The sequence below is a fragment of the Triticum urartu genome, chromosome 6A (genome assembly GCF_056163025.1).
Source record: "Triticum urartu cultivar PI428250 chromosome 6A, HENAU_Tu73, whole genome shotgun sequence".
Taxonomy (NCBI): Eukaryota; Viridiplantae; Streptophyta; class Magnoliopsida; order Poales; family Poaceae; genus Triticum; species Triticum urartu.
The window spans coordinates 139,937,409-139,954,928 of NC_141878.1; the positions used below are offsets into that span (position 1 = coordinate 139,937,409).

The following is a 17,520-nucleotide window of genomic DNA, read 5'->3' on the forward strand; positions in this document are numbered from 1 at the left end:
TTGATGGTGGCGGCGACGAAGCAGTGTAGATAGTAATAGCTAGCAATGTCGATTATAGACATTGCATATTGTGAAAATGTTGCTTAACGACAATTCAAGTTGCAAAATATATGTAATGCAGATATAGTTGCTAATTATGTTTATCATGCCTGATGACGATTATGAACCATTTGGTTTGATCAAATGTCGCTTAAATTAAACCAAATAACGAAAGCGGATGAGAAGAACAAATATAAAGGCTGGCGTTTGGTGATCATGTGTTTGCACACAGCCCAGCAGCCTCCAATATGGAGCACACTTCTTATAGTGATGGAGATCCAAATTATGGTGACATACTAGAGTTACTCTTTGCATATCAGTCCTATCAAAGTTTTCAACGTTCTGCAGATGCCCGGTTCAATTTCCTTGTCGTTCCTTCGTTTCTCTTTGGGCTTGTTTAACGTGTACAGGGCTTTCTTTTTGTCCTTTTTTCTTCTCTTCTTTGGTGGGCTGCTTTTGTCCTTTATTTTGTTCTTCCAAATTGCTTGTCTCGTGTTGGGCTTTTTTTTTTCTTGCTTGTACGTGGGCAGCCTCCTATTGTTTTTTGTTCTCTTTCTTTTATATTGGTTTATTTTTTCTTTGTTTGTATTTGGGCTGTCAAATATATGGGTGTCTGTGTCAGCTCTCCCAGACGATTTGCACTGTAGTGTGTCTCAAACAAACATAATGCATACAAAAAGTGTAGTTGTTCTAAAAAAATGTAGCGTGTTTGTATTTCTTTGAGCACATATTTTTGCCACAAAAAAGAAGAAAAATAAATTAAGAAAAAAATGTGTGGTCCACGTGTGCGCAAAATCGAGTGGCATTATTTTTTAGATAAATATCCAAAACATCACTAAATTAGAAAAGAAACAATAACACATATCCAAAACATAAAATAGAAATAGAAACAAAAACAGAAACTACAAAATAAAAAATGAAAAATTGAAATAAATTCACATATTGGAGTCTGGAGGGGCGCTCACATCGCCGAGCATCCTGTCACCGGCGACTTCCGCTGCGGAAAGCTTCGATGTGCCTACCCCCGTGATGCGGCTTCCTTCCTCACCTGTTCTCTCTCTGTCCCCGCTCGTCTCTCAGTTCAAACAGTACCGCTGGGGTGGCCTCTAGAAAGATGTTGAGCGTGGGTCCACATTCCAGAGACTTCAAACAGAAAAAGAGCAGCACATCGTCTATAGATACTCCATTCCACCACAACAAACATTTATGTGTCCCTAGATCTAGACAAAAGTAACTATTTCAGCTTTAATATGCTATTTTTTCACAAAAACAAATTAATTTTTTGTTCTGGTTCCTTGGGAAAAAAATTCAATGCAAAAAAATTCTGTATATGATTTTTAAAAAATAACAAAAAGACCAAAATATCTTGAGAAATGCCCACTCCCCACTGTGAGAAAATAAAAAAGCTAGTTGTGAGATCAGTTGCGTGGCTATAGTTGGACATGCTTCTCTCTTGTCGTCGCCCTCTCCGACAAAACAAAGGTGCTTACAAAATGCAACCAGGTTAGAAGACATGCAATTGTGTGCCTATTCTGTGACATGCAACTGGCCCCTCACCTCATCCGACAAACAGAAAAGGTCGAGTTGCAGCCAAATTATAAGACATGCAGTTGTGACCATGCTCGAAGACATGCAGTTGTGTGCCTGGTGTGGGCCATGTAACTGGGTCTCTCTCTCTCTCTATATCAGAAAATCAAGGTCCCCAGTTGCGACCAAGTTAGAAGACATGCAATTGCATGTCTAGTGTGGGACACGCAACTGGCGCCTCTCCCCGTACGACAAGAAATGAAAGTCGAGTTGCAAGCAAGTTATAAGACATGCAATTGCGACCAAGGTAGAAGACATGCAGTTGCATGCCTAGCATGGGACATGCAATTGGGCCCCATATCTCCCGACGCCTAGTATTGGACATGCAACTGCCATCCCTCTCCCGCCGTCCTCCGATAAAAACACAAGACCAATTGCAACCAGGAGGGAGACATGCAGTTGTAGATGGGGCGATACTCGTAGCCGCAAAGCCTAGTGTTGGACATGCAACTGTACCCCTCTTGCATAACCCACTTACAAAAGAAAAAACAAAGGTCAGTTTCGACCGGGGTGTGTGGGCATGCAGTTGCGTGCCTAATGACAGACATGCAACAGCAGAGAGTTGCAGCGGGAGTGACATTTGCAGTTACGTGCCTAGTGGAAAACATGCAACTTCTCCCTTCCCGACAAAACATCACAAAGTTACCGTCGCATTAAACACATGCAATTGCACTCAGGGACGACACTTGTAGTTGCATGCCTATTGATAGACATGCATCTATCCCCCTCTCCTGACAAACAAACCGTTAAGTTGCGGTTGCGTTGAAGACATGCAGTTGTAGTCGGGGACAACCCTTGCAGTTGCGTGCCTATTGACAAACATGCAACTACCCCCTCTCTACACGAAAAAAGGAAAAAAACAGAAATATATGCAAAGGCCACTCCTTCAGCAATTGCATGTGTAGTAAGACGTGTTTAGTTGTGCATGGATTAATGGACATGCATACTGCAAAGTTTTCCTTTGAGGCTAAAGAATAACGAATTAATTAAAAAAACATAGTTACACGCGGATATGATGTGTGCAGTCGCATGTGGATAGATGTACATGTAGCTGATAGTATGGTTACAAAATTGACGACAATAAATGTGAAAAATTAAGAATTAATAAAAGCCAAAAATAAAAAATAAAAAAGCGCACAAACATATTTCAAAGAAGGAATTATGAGAGAAAAATAGAACAAGAAAAGAATGAGCAGAATGAAAATAACTAATAATTTTAAAAGAACAAACAAAAACAAACAAAATCAAAAGGAAAACTAACCTGCAAATCCAAAATGAATTGGCTCAATCCATTTTGAAAAAAATATTACACAATGTTGTGACCGGAAAAAGGAAATGCAACACAAATTTGCACGAATCTTGGCGCATAGATTAAATGGTTTATCGCATTACCAAATATTTTCTGCCTCCCCCTCTGAGGATGTGGGAGAGGTGATTCCTACTCCTCCCCTTTTATCTGAAGAGGTTCAGAGGTTTAGCTTGAGGAACTTGCAAAATATGGAAGGAAGAATGCAAGAGAGAGTTGTTGCCATTTCCAAAAAGAGAAATCTGGAAGGTAATTCAGCTAATCATAACTCATTCGATGCACTGTCTAATCCTGAACTTATGGTTCGTGCTGTGAAAATGGGGGTGGCCTTCCCTGACAATAACTTCTCTAATGTGGATATTATTAGATAACTTGAAATAGTCAGGGGGAAATGTCCAAAACAGAGAGGGGACAAAATGTGAGGGTAGAGGAAGAAGTGATGTATATCACTAATGGTAAGGGAGACTAAACCCCAGTTAATACTGATTGGGGGGATGGGGAAGAGGACATAGAAGAACAATTTGCCTTGGTTCGGTCTAGGAAAAGGAAAAGCCCTAAAGTGAAAGTGGCTATTTCTAGGCCCATTACTAGAAGCCAAAAAAATCCTATTGAAAAAACACAGGCTGGAAGCCCTGTCCATAATACCAGGGCCACCATAGGGGGGCGGAAAAGATATAAATGATAGGTCTATTCTGGAATTGTAGGGGGGCAGGAAAGAAAGGGATGAAAACCTGCCTTTCCCATATGATTAAGGACCATTCCCTTGACTTTCTTTGTTTGCAAGAAACATTAAAGAAGATTTTTTTGGATAGTTATTTTAGGAAGCTCGATCCACACAATTTGTTTGAGTGGGAATGGATCCCCTCAATTGGCAAGGCGAGAGGATCCTGTGTGGGGTTCGGAAGGAGAAGTTTGAAGTAGTTGCTTGGAGAAAAGGCAGGTTCATTCTCTAGGTATCTCTCTATGATATCAGTATGAAGAAGATTTGGACTCTCTGTAGTGTCTATGGAGCAGCCCATGAGGGGGATAAAAATGATTTTCTTAGTGAATTGGCTGACTTCTGCTGACATATTCAAACACCTTTATTGATTGGGGGAGACTTCAATATCCTCAGAAATAGTGGGGAGAAGAATAAAATATGGCGTTGAACAACACATTCTGACTTGTTCAATTCTATTATTAACACTATGTGTTTGCGTGAGATTTATATGAGTGGGGGGCGCACACTTGGTCTAATAATCAAGCTCATCCTACCTTGGAGAAATTGGATCGTGTGCTTATGAGTAATGAATGGGAGGAGATGTTTCCTATGGTTAATATGAAGAAGCTCGTTAGGGAGGTTTCTGATCACAACGCTCTTTTATTGTACTCTGATAATCATGTTATCAGAGCCCCACAAAAAAGAGAGTTCAGATTTGAAATAAGTTGGCTAAAATCTGATGAATTTATTCCTCTAGTTAGCAAAATATGGAATCGGAATGTGAATGCCACCGATCCTGTTGATATTCTAAATATCAAATTAAAAAGATTTAAGAAGTTTTTCAAAGGCTGGGGATCGAATAAGTTTGGTCATGAAAAGAAAAGGAAGCAGGAGATTAGAGAAGAACTTGCTAACATTGAAAAAATAGAAGAGGAGGGGGATATAGACCATGAGCTGTTCTGTAGGAAGACTGACCTCTTGTGGAGATGAATAAAATTCTTGTCAATGAGGAGCTTTTTTTTGCTGCAGCAGTCTAATGAGAGATGGCTGCTTGGGGGTGGGATCGTAACACCGCTTATTACCAAAAAATTGCTAACGGTAATAAGCGGAAAAACACTATACACTCGCTTCATATTGGGGATACAGTGATTGAGGGGACTGAGAAACTGCTAGAGCATGCCACTGATTTTTACAAAAATCTTTTTGGGCCGGCTCAGGGAAACATGTTCCACCTTGACCCTGATATTTGGGGGGTAGAAGAAAAGCTCGATGAGCTGGACAACGAGATTCTTAATAGACCTTTCACAGAGGAAGAAGTGAAGAGAGCCTTATTTTCCATGAAAAGCAACAGGGCCCCTGGCCCGGATAATATCCCCGCTGAATTTTACCAGCATTGCTGGGAGATAGTGAAGAGTGATATCATGAGATTGTTCACTGCTTTTCATATAGGGGATCTTGATGTTTGTAGATTGAATTATGGCATTATTACTTTACTGCCTAAAATCAATGGGGCCAATAAGATTCAGCAGTTTAGGCCGATCTGCTTGCTTAGATGCCCCTACAAACTGATAACTAAGGTGCTGGATAACAGGGTGGCTCCCTTTGCTGATAAACTGTTTAGCAGACACCAGAATGCATTTATCAAACATAGAAATATCATGGATGGAGTATTATCTTTGCATGAAATTCTGCATCATACTTACATCAAGAAGAAGGTGGGTATTGTCATTAAGCTTGATTTCGAGAAAGCATATGACAAAGTGAACTGGGACTTTCTTTTGGAATGTCTCGAGATGAGAGGGTTTGGTCCCACATGGTGTGGATGGATTAAAAGTGTCTTGGTTGATGGCACAGTTAGTGTGAAGTTGAACAATGTTATGGGGCCATATTTCAAGAGCTTTAAAGGGGTTAGACAGGGGGATCCTGTGTCACCCTTCCTTTTTAACATTGCTGCTGAGTGCCTGTGTAAAATGGTGAAGGAAATATGCCCTAGAGGCAATAATAATGTTATTATTTTATTTCCTTATATCATGATAAATGTTTATTATTCATGCTAGAATTGTATTATCCGGAAACATAATACTTGTGTGAATACATAGACAAACTAAACGTCACTAGTATGCCTCTACTTGACTAGCTCGTTAATCAAAGATGGTTATGTTTCCTAACCATAGACATGTGTTGTCATTTGATTAACGGGATCACATTATTAGGAGAATGATGTGATTGACATGACCCATTCCATTAGCTTAGCACCCGATCGTTTAGTATGTTGCTATTGCTTTCTTCATGACTTATACATGTTCCTATGACTATGAGATTATGCAACTCCCGTTTGCCGGAGGAACACTTTGTGTGCTACCAAACGTCACAACATAATTGGGTGATTATAAAGGAGCTCTACAGGTGTCTCCAAAGGTAAATGTTGGGTTGGCGTATTTCGAGATTAGGATTTGTCACTCCGATTGTCGGAGAGGTATCTCTGGGCCCTCTCGGTAATGCACATCACATAAGCCTTGCAAGCATTGCAACTAATGAGTTAGTTGCGAGATGATGTATCACGAAACGAGTAAAGAGACTTGCCGGTAATGAGATTGAACTAGGTATTGAGATACCGACGATCGAATCTCGGGCAAGTAACATACCAATGACAAAGGGAACAACGTAAGTTGTTATGCGATCTGACCGATAAAGATCTTCGTAGAATATGTAGGAGCCAATATGAGCATCTAGGTTCCGCTATTGGTTATTGACCGGAGACATGTCTTGGTCATGTCTACATTATTCTCGAACCCGTAGGGTCCGCACGCTTAAGGTTTCAATGACAGTTATATTATGAGTTTATGAGTTTTGATGTACCGAAGTTAGTTCGGAGTCCCGGATGTGATCACGGACATAACGAGGAGTGTCGAAATGGTCGAGACATAAAGATTGATATATTGGACGACTATATTCGGACACCGGAAGTGTTCCGGGTGATTTCAGAGAAAACCGGAGTACCGAAGGGTTACCGGACCCCCCCCCACCGGGAGAAGTAATGGGCCATATGGGCCTTAGTGGAGAGAGAGAAGGGCAGCCAGGGTGGGCCGCGTGCCTCCTCCCCCCTTTCCTTCTCCCTCCCCACTTCCTTCCCCCTCCAAGTAGGAGTCCTACTCCTACTAGGAGGAGGAGGAGGACTCCTTGGTGCGCCTATAGGGCCGGCCAGCCTCCTCCCCTTGCTCCTTTATATACGGGGGCAGGGGGCACCCCTAGACACAAGTTGATCCACGTGATTGTTTTCTTAGCCGTGTGCGGTGCCCCCTTCCACCATAATCCTTGATAATATTGTAGCGGTGGTTAGGCGAAGCCCTGCGACGGTAGAACATCAAGATCGTCACCACGCCGTCGTGCTGACGGAACTCTTCCCCAACACTTTGCTGGATCGGAGTCCGGGGATCGTCATCGAGCTGAATGTGTGCTAAAACTCGGAGGTGTCGTAGTTTCGGTGCTTGATCGGTCGGGCCGTGAAGACGTACGACTACATCAACCGCGTTGTACTAACGCTTCCGTTGTTGGTCTACAAGGGCACGTAGATCACACTCTCCCCTCTCGTTGCTATGCATCACCATGATCTTGCGTGTGCGTAGGAATTTTTTTGAAATTACTACGTTCCCCAACAAATGGTACTGCAGGCACAGAAAAATAATCTAGTTGTTGGACTCGCTCCAGATCTTGTTGAAAATGGAGTGGCCATATTGCAATATGCAGATGATACGGTCTTGTGCATAGATCATGATCTGGATAAAGCTGTGAACATGAAGTTGCTGTTACATTTTTGAGCTCATGTCTGGGCTCAAAATCAATTTTCAGAAAAGTGAGATCCTGTGTGTAGGGGGGGATGATGATATACTTAAAGCATATGCTGATATTTTTGATTGTCAAATAGGGCACTTTCCCATGAAATATCTTGGGGTGCCAGTGACCTTTTCTTCTTTGCGAGTAGCTGACTGGGACTTTTTAGAGTCCAGATTTATTAAGAGATGTGACTCTGGCCTGGGGGGCAATGCCTCATCTGGAGGACGCTTGACGCTGCTTAATGCGAATATTTCTAGCATTGCTTTCTACTATATGTCCATGTTCCTTTTATCTAAAACTATACTTGCCAGGATTGACAAGTGTAGAAAGAGATTCTTTTGGCATGTGACCCAGAATAAGAAACGGTACTACCTTGTTAAGTGGACTAGAATTTGTAGATCCAAGAATAAAGGAGGGTTGGGTGTGAAAGATTTACATAAGCAGAACCTCAACCTGCTTACTAAATGGTGGTGGAAGTTAGAAACTAAATCTGGCTTATGGCAGGATATTGTGAAAGCTAAATATTTCAGTAGGGCTACTGTGGCTGACATTAAAATGAAGTGCAATGACTCACCATGCTGGAAAGCCATCATGAAGGTGAAATATCTTTATATGGCAGGGAGGAGAGTGATTGTGCAGTCTGGAAACATTGCTAGATTATGGGTTGACCCCATTGGGGACAATATCCCTCTAGCTGTGCAGTTTCCTCGTCTTTTCTCTATCTGCAATTATCCAGAGTGCACTGTTGATAAATGCCTAAATGTTGATCCCTCCTCATTCTTTAGAAGGAGGTTGAATAGTGAGCTTAATGACCAATGGGGTGTTGTGGGGAAAATGGCTAGAGAAGCATGTGTTTCGGATGCTGCTGATGTAATCAAATGGGGCCTGGGTGGGCGAACCTCTTTTACCACCAAATCTGTTTACTCATTCCTGAAAAAGAATGTTGCTGGATGCGACTACAGATGAATCTGGAGTGCCAGAATCTCTCTCAAAATTCAAATATTCTTGTGGCAACTTTTTCAGGATGCTGTCCTGACTAGCGATGTGATAAAACATCGAGGTTCAAAAGGGAATCCAAAATGTTCTTTTTGCGGAGGAAGAGAGACCGCACAACACTTGTTCTTTACTTGCCCTGTTGCCAGGATAACCCGGAGGACAGTGGCATGCATGTTTGGTGTTTTACATTCTTACCTGGAGGGGAAAAATTCTATACAGCAGGGATCGCTGCTGTGTGCTGGGCGATTTGGTCGTGTTGCAACAGGGCTACTTTTGAATGCAAACCACTTACAAACCCGTTTGAATGTACCTTCTTTGCTTGTGCCTTAATTTGCTACTGGGCAGGAATAATGAAGCAAGATGACGCGACTGCCATGAGGGACGGGGCGAAGATGCTGAAGGAGAATGCATCAATGATGATGAGGATTTGTGCTGCGAGCCATGAAGAGGCGGCCTGCTGATTCTGCTGGAGATGCGTCCCTCTGGTTTAGCTTGATGTTTGAGTCGCTCTCCCCTGCGTGGGTCTGAAAACTTATGCTGCTCGACTGTCGCGAGCTTGTGTTTTGTGCTCTTTTGGGCCTGACTGGCCCTGGTTCCTAGTTGCAGAAGTATGGTGTCGTCGGGTTTTCGTCCCGCAGTGAGTAATCTCGATGGCGAGTGCTCACAGTGGGTTTCCCGGCGATGCGTTGAACTCGCTTCCCCTTTTCTCCCTCTTTGGACTGTTGTATTTCCATTATGTTGCAGTAATAGAAAAGGGTGATGCCCGGTTCAAAAAAAAATTATATGAGCAAACCTTGACCCACATCGTGGAGGAAAATAAATATGTATATTGATTAAGACATGCTAAAAGATATAAGGGAAGATAGAAGAGATAAGTTGATCTACTAAAAAAACAAGACAACATACTTTGCACTTTGCATGGTCTATTTCCATCCACAACCCAACAGACAAAAAAAAACAGGCCGGCCGGCCGTGTCATCCTAGCAGGCCGATTAAACGTGACAAGCAACTAGCATAAAAAAATCAATCGAGAGATCGACTGAGACTTTGTAAGAAATCAGTCGACTGAGTTTTAGTCGTTCCGTTTTCAATTACACCAATTCATTTGCGTTAAAAAATTGACCCATTGCTAGTTATGACTGAGAATCGCTTTTTCTTAAAAAAAGAGAAAAGACTGAGAATCGCTATCCATCTCAGTCGCAAAAAAGACTGAGAATCCTATCCATCTTAGTCACACAAAAAAAGACTGAGAATAGCTACCCATCTCAGTCACACTAAAAAAATGATTTGTCCCAATTATTATGCGCCTTTTTCCTTTGTTGAGAATCGATCTTTGCTGCTTGCTACTATTTATTTTTTGAGGATCTGCTGCTTGCTACTAACTATGTTCCAGAATTTCTCCGTGATTGTATTATCGGCGAATGTATTACCCTTGAGTAATCAATAAAGCTCCTAAGTTACAAAAACAACTCTATAGCCTCCATATTAGGTTAGAAAAACTCATTTTTTTTGTTAGGCCGGCCTGACCGCTGAGGACAACGATGTGAAAGCATAAAACAGCGGGACCTCATATTTGGCGCTGTCAGCGCCGGTTAGGTCTGCTGACACTCACACGCGACTTGTAGCGGGCCGGCCCAGCAACATGCTCTCACAAGCAAACGCAAAGAAAAAAAAAATTAACAGGTTGTGCCGTAGCCAATAAGCACCAGGTCGAACTCAATTAGTTGTTTACTATGAGAAAACAGTGCCATTTGACCATTTCTTTTGTACAACATTAGCATATACTCTCTCCGTCCCATATATAAGATCTTATTGCATCCAATCTGGATGTAATAAGATCTTGTATATGGGACAGAGAGGGGGTATTATATACCCCGTATAAATTATTTGAAAAGAAAGCATAAATTAGAAAATGATTCTTTAAAAGTTGAAAACAACCATGAATTTGAAAAAGTTAACATAATTGAAAAAGGTTTGTAGAAATTGGAAGAAGTTCACAGAAACGAAAAAAGTTCATGAATTTGAGAGAATTTCATGAATTTGAAAAAACTTCATTAATTTTCAAAAAGTTAATGAAATTTGGGAAGAAAATCATGAAATTTGAAAAAGGTCACGAATTTGAAAAAAAGTTCTTGAGCTAAAAGTTTATGCAATTGGAAAAAGTTCACATATTTGAAAAAAATAGTTCATGAATTAGAAAAAAAGGTTTCAGTTTACAAAAAGGGAAAAAAAGGAAAAATATAAAAAGAAAAATAAAAACATTTCACTGAGCAAAATCATTGCTGCAAAAACAAAAAGAAAACCCGCCCGAAGAAACCTGCGGAACCTACAAAACCAATGACAAATGAACTTACATGAGACGGCCCGTTTGCTACCTCATGTTGCATGGGGTGTGCGCCAGTTAATCCAATAGTCTGTAAATGGCGCTTAAGGCGACAAATAAGAATTGGGTAAAACAACCCTGCTTAAGAACAAGTTTTTGGACCTGGGCACTTAGGACATCTACAACTGGAATTGGCAAATTCGGACTCCTATATATTTGTGGATGCACCCGTATCGCCGTACGCGTCTGCGGACAGTGACATGACACAATAAAATCTGCCTCCACAATTGGCTCCCTCAACCAAATCCTCAAATTCATACTAGTCTGATGCAATGTTCTTCACGCATGTCATCGAACTACCAAAACTTGACATGTTCTACTAACTAGGAATGAAACGACAATAGAAAAAGTTCATCCACAACCGCCCTTGCCCATGTCATCTTCGTTGCGAAAGCATCGGCCAAAGATGCAAAACGGATCTAGGCGGATCTGCTCACTACCGGATCTCGATGAGAGATCAATCACGTCCACAACACCACACCTCACCCACTGAATGGCCCGGCCTCGTCCTCATCGGACATCCCCTTGTTGTAAAGCTCGAGATGCCGATGCTCCTCCACGACGAGCTCGGATGCTTCTGGTGGAGCTCAACCATGTATGATTCGTTGGCACACTCCACCTTGATCCGCTCGATGGCATACTGGTTCTCCCGCAGCTAATGGCGGGAGACCAATAAGGGTCGAGGTTGACTATCGGCGGGACGTTGGGGCAGCCCAGGTGAAGTTCAACTTTGCCTTGCTGTCGTAGACCCCCACTACCTTGATACGGTAAGCCCTCGTTGCCAACTCTGCCGATTGGAAGGACCCCACCCAGTACCGGGCGTCGGAGTTTGTATGTATCCTTGATCTCGGACATCTAGGCCTCCCATGACGGCGGTTGGTCAGTGAAGGAGTGGAGTGGGGGCGCCGCAGCGGTCTTGATGCCGGTCTCATTGCGAACCATGGCGTGGATCCGTGCTGCACATCGGTAGCGGCAACCTCCGACGGTGTGTTGGCTTCTGGAGGGTGAATTTGGGTGCGGCAGCGAGGATGAGGTGCGAGGAAGAGAGAGGGGCGCTGATGAGGGGGTGGATGTTTTTCGGAGAATGAATAAATTCAAGGGCGGACCAACGCGAGGAGTAAAGAATATACTCCTCTAAAGCCTTCAAGGGATCGGCTATGTGTGTTTTAGAACCTTAAAACTAAATTCTTATATCTGTAGCGCTAATATCCTTAATTATACCTCATCTAGCAATTTTAGGTTCTCAACTCTTATGATAATAGGTGGCTCGTGTGGCTCTTTAAATCGTTCTATGTCAGTCCATCTTGTACTAGCTTGGCTTTTATAAATTTGCCATCAAAGAAATGGTGAAACACCGAGCTGCGAAGAACATAAGATGACGACTTCATTACATTGGCATTAATTTCAAAATTTGTGTATCGTCCGTGTTTGATTTTGTTTTCTCAACTATATCTTGTTTGTTCAATCAATAAAGCCATATGATGTCCATTTCCTGGAAAAAAAAGGCCATGTCTGACAGAGGTGTGTGCAATCAGTGAACAGGGTGGTACGCGATTCTTTTTTTAAAGAGGTTGGATCGATCATTAGAAAAAAATTAAGCCAAATAAAAAGAATATTGTGGGAAATCAAAGCTTCCACCTAAAAGAAGCAAACGAAAAGATTTCATAAAAAATCTCGCAGAATCGAGGACGGAGTTTCCTTTTGCACATACCAGATCACCCATTAGTAAATTGACTAACTACATCCAATCTTCGAAAAGTCCCAATTATTTCAATTTTTGAAATGACATAAGAACGAAACCCCCATGAATATGAATATTTGATAAAACCTCTTGCAACAAGGTATACGAAACAGGCCAGTAAAGATCAACACATTACAAGAAGCGGCAAAAATTACCTACAACTACGTGACCATTCTTCGGCATCAGCACTGTCAAAAGGCAGTACACCTTTGTGTCATCATCATCAAGACCCACCCGAAGGCGGGATAAGGATTTTCATCATGAATACCGGTCCAACCAATGAAGACTAGAACATCAACATAAGGACGACACCAACAAGCAGACGACACAAATTTTTCGTCGCCGAGGACAAGACCTTGGTATCATATTACAGAGGACAATAAGGAAGACGAAACAAACAAATCAGCATGAACTGAAGCGAACACAACTGAATTCCAAGTCCATTTTTACAAGCATGATCGAGCTGGCAATTCCCAGCACCTGCATATCTCCCCGGTTGGCCATAAATTAGTGCACCCAAAAATTTCTGTGCCTCGCTGACACTACAACTAGCCGCTGCTAACACCTGCCTCCTACCTCATGCCTCGCAGTTCCGAGATCCTAGATCTCATGCCTCTGAACAGTACAAGATCTTGGCCATTCCGCAAGCGCTCCCGGAGGCTCCTGATTTCTGCGGCCTCGCTATTCTTGGTTTCCATCCGAGGCTTGAGCCGCTCCGGTCGTCTCTGTTTTCAACTGCACTGGCGGAGCCCCTGCACGAATCATGATGATAAGTCAAAGTGAATCACATGGTCATGCTTTGCATGCAGGGCACAGACATGGAGCAGACCTGCCATGTGGTGGTGGGACGACGGTCTCTGTTGCATGGCGTTGGAGACGCGGCGGAGCACGGCGACCTGCGCGCGCAGGTGGACGACGTAGTCCACGGCCTCGCGGAGCAGCGAGGCGCCGTCGAGGAGCTCGCCGCCGGGCACCATCCCCCGCAGCACCTTGGTCCGCTTCCTCACCAGCCTCCTCGCGATCTCGCCGCTGCTCGCCGTCGTCCTCCTCTGGGGACAGCACCTCCTCGCCACCTTCTTCCGCCTCGTCGTCGCCTTCGCCGTGGCTGCAGCCGGCAACCGCCTACTCCACGACGGCGAAGATGATGACGATGCTGCTGCTAGAAGGGCCTGCGGCCACATGGCTCCGTTGCCGCGGGTGGTGGCCATGGCGATGTCGGCGGACGACCGGACGGCGCGCTTCCTTTCCTGCAGGCCCATGGCGCCGTTCCCGCAGGATCTCAGGCTCAGGAGGAAGCTCCTGAGGAACCCCTGCTTGAAGGCCTTGGTGCTGCTGCCGCCAGGTCCCCGCATTGCCGCTGCTCCGCTCGAGCAATGGACTCCTCCTCCTCGATGTCGACGCACTGCCTAGCCAAATTGTTGTGTGCCTGACTCTGACATTGTGTGTGTGCGTGAATATATATCCGCGAGGCGGGGACGAAAAGAGCGGGCGCAAGACGGCATGCCGCCACGCACATGTGGTGTGAGCTAGCATGCGTTGCGGCCATCTGGGCCGTGGTCCTGGGAGTGGCCAATGGCAGGCGTCTTTTGCCTCTTTTCTCATGCAACGCCAGCCTATCCTGTTTAAGCTTGGAAAAAGGTTAACTAGACAGTATCAGGGATTTGCACAACACATGGATGAACAGCTCGGATTGTTTTCAATTGAACATGCGCGCATGTGGCTGACGCTTGAGTTGGGGAGTACAAGGTAGGAGTGAGCATCCCCGTATCTGATTTCTCTGCATTTTGTTATTGCCACTCTGCCATGATCCTTTCGAGAAACGCATGTTATGTATGCGTGCAACATGGCTTGTAAAGTAGAGCATATTATGTACGTACGAATGTGTAGCACAATACGGGTGCTGAATGTGATCCGTGCTCTTAAACCGTTTTCATCGGTGATCATCGGAGGCTGCGGACGGAGACGTACGGGGGGGCCGGGGCCAAGAGGGGCAGGCAAACAGGACGGGCAGGCGGAGCACATGGCGGCACATGTGGCGTCGCCCCCCGGGTTGGCAACCCCGCGAGTGATGAGGGAAACGTAGGTGCGTTGGCATGCGCATGTCGCCGGCCGGCCGCGCGCGCATGGGCTGTCATGGCTTGGCAGCCGGTTCAGCGCATGCATGGCCGGCCATGTTCCGCCAGCATGTGTAGGCAGGCACCAAAAGCTAGCTAGCTAGCGCAGATGGGACACCCAACGGAACCCCCGCCGCACCGACATCGTCGATGGTAGAAAATTGGCCGATGCCGATCGAGAACGATATCTCGGTGAGAACCGATCGGGTAAATGTAATTCTCTCATCTTGGCATAGGGAGCATCCATGGTGATGGTGGTGGTGGCATATGGAGCCGTCCATGGAATTTTGGTGTCTCTCGAGGCAGAGGGAGGGAGTGTGTCGTGTGTGCTTTTGAGGAAAAGGCAAGGAAGGGGCGGCGTGGGCGCGCTCACATGGCGGCCACATGGGCTTCCTCCCCAAACTCGGCGCGGGCGCACATGAGTCCCCTCCCCCGGCCCTCCGTGTCACGCCGGCCTGATCGCGTGCGCTAGCTAGCTGTACGCGCACAGTACGCCTCCTCCTTGGACCTGCAGGTGGCTCCGTCTTCCTTCCTTTCTCTCGCGCCGTTGCGTGGCTGGGGCCGGCCGGCCGGGGGATGGACGGATGGAGTGGCATGATCACGGAGCACGCGCGCGCGCAAGCGTACGTACCTACACCTACACCCCATGTGAGCTTTAAATTTCTCGGGCTGGTTGGTTTGGTTGTGCGGGGCGGAGATACGCCGGATACGAGGGTATGAGATGAGATGAGATGAAATGCGTGTCCCGGTGTCGCATGCATGATACGGAGTGTATGCAGCAGCAGCAGGCAAATCCTAACAAGAAAGATTTGGGTGGGATTTTCCTGCGAGCGGCGGTGCATAGCTGTGAGGAGGTTTCCGGGCGCAATGTGGATGCGAGAGCTCTGAGATCGGGTGATGAAGACCGTGATCTGGACCTCTGTTCATGTGTTTGTTTGTGTCAGATGGGCCACGGCATGAGATGCAGTGATGCTGCACTTACCGGGAGACTTTTTACAGACTTCACAGAGTAGCAAACGTGGAAGAATAGGATTGGGTTTAAGGGGTGAGAAGGGGCCACCCCTCCTGAAAATCAGTGGGAAGCTAGTTTTGCTAGTCTGTATTAGTTTTATAAAGGTAGTCTAGCATTTTTTGGGATGAGATGTTGTGCCGGACGGGCCATAATAAGAGCAAAAATGCTAGAACAACGGATCATTACGGGGCTAATACGGGATGCTTCCAACAAACTAATCTTGCCCTCCTGATTTTCAGCGGGGTGGGCCGAGTACCCCAACCAACATCGAATCACAGACTGCCATGTTGGATTGATCCGTAAAACCCAGTAAAACAATCCGTTGATCTAGCATTGCTCTAGTAAGAGTGATTGTAGCTAGGTCAACTTAGTAGAACAGAATTTTTTTTCTATGTACAAATAGGATTTTTTTTCTATTTATATATAAAGCAAACCATCACAGCCACAAGGTTCAATACAGCACACACACACAAGGTAGCACGACACAAAGTACGGAGTACGAAAGGTTACTGCTGAGGGCAGAGCTCAACAAGCCTTTAAAATGAAAAAAAGGCGGGCACATCGCAAATGAAGTGTCGAAGCACGACTATATCATCGCAAATGATCCGTAAAACCCACGATGCGGCTATATCTCCCACGTGTCGAAGCACGACTTAGAGGCATAACCGCATTATAGGCATGTCGCAAGAGGGGTAATCTTTACACATCTCATGTACTGAATAAGAAAGAGGACAGAGTTGGCTTACAATCGCCACTTCACACAATACATAAATATAGCATTACATCAACCAGATACAATCAATGTCCGACTACGGAACCAAAACAAAAGAAGACTACCCCTAATGCAAAAGATTCCCGATCGCCCCGACTGGGCTCCAGTACTGATCAACTGAAACGAAACAACACGATGAACAAGATCTTCATCGAGCTCCTCCTTGAGCTTGGTTGAGTCACCTGCACGGTATCATCGGCACCTGCAAACTGGTTTGGAAGTATCTGTGAGCCACGAGGACTCAGCAATCTCACACTCGCGAGATCAAGACTATTTAAGCTTATGGGTAGGATAGGGTAATGAGGTGGAGCTGCAGCAAGCACTAGCATATATGGTGCCTAACTTACGCAAAATAAGAGCGAGAAGAGAAGCAAAGCACGGTTGTGAATTAGAAGTGATCAAAAAGTGATCCTGAAACTACTTACGTTCAAGCATAACACAAGAACCGTGTTCACTTCCCGGACTCCGCCGAGAAGAGACCATCACGGCTACACACGCGGTTGATGCATTTTAATTAAGTTAAGTTTCAAGTTCTCTACAACCGTACATTAACAAATTCCCATCTGCTCATAACCGCGGGCACGGCTTTCGAAAGTTCAAAACCCTGCAGGGGTGTCCCAACTTAGCCCATCACAAGCTCTCACGGTCAACGAAGGATATTCCTTCTCCCAGGACGGCCCGATCAGACTCGGAATCCCGGTTACAAGACATTTTGACAATGGTAAAACAAGACCAGCAAGACCGCCCGATGCGCCGACATCCCGATAGGAGCTGCACATATCTCATTCTCAGGGCAACACCGGATGAGCACTCCGTACAACTAAAACCAGCCCTCAAGTTTCTCCAAGGTGGCGCTGCAAAGGACTCTAGTTCGGACCAACACTTAGTGAAGCACTGGACCGGGGGAGGGGGGGGTTTAAAATAAAGATGACCCTCGAGAGAGCGACTCCCAAGGGAAAAGTAGGTGGTAGTGAGGCAAATGGTAAATCCAAGGTTGGGCCTTGCTGGAGGAGTTTTATTCAAAGCGAACCGTCAA

General features: G+C 45.0%; 1 protein-coding gene across 1 annotated transcript; it reads right to left on the reverse strand.

The window, feature by feature from the left end:
- Nucleotides 1-12,906: 12,906 nt before the first annotated feature.
- Nucleotides 12,907-14,111, reverse strand: LOC125514105 (transcription factor IBH1-like 1). The gene is made up of 2 exons (XM_048679361.2): nt 13,416-14,111; nt 12,907-13,338 (listed from the first exon to the last, which is right to left on the reverse strand). Exons 1-2 carry the CDS (start codon nt 13,936-13,938, stop codon nt 13,268-13,270), a joined length of 594 nt encoding a protein of 197 aa, XP_048535318.1. The 5' UTR covers nt 13,939-14,111; the 3' UTR covers nt 12,907-13,267.
- Between the last annotated feature and the right edge of the window lie 3,409 nt (nt 14,112-17,520).

Bases quoted from the DNA above. Each gene is read 5' to 3' on its own strand.
- LOC125514105 (XM_048679361.2), bottom strand. From the start codon at position 13,938: ATGCGGGGACCTGGCGGCAGCAGCACCAAGGCCTTCAAGCAGGGGTTC. The intron at 13,339-13,415 runs GTCTGCTCCATG...TGATTCGTGCAG, and splicing joins GTCCCACCACCACATGGCAG to GGGCTCCGCCAGTGCAGTTG.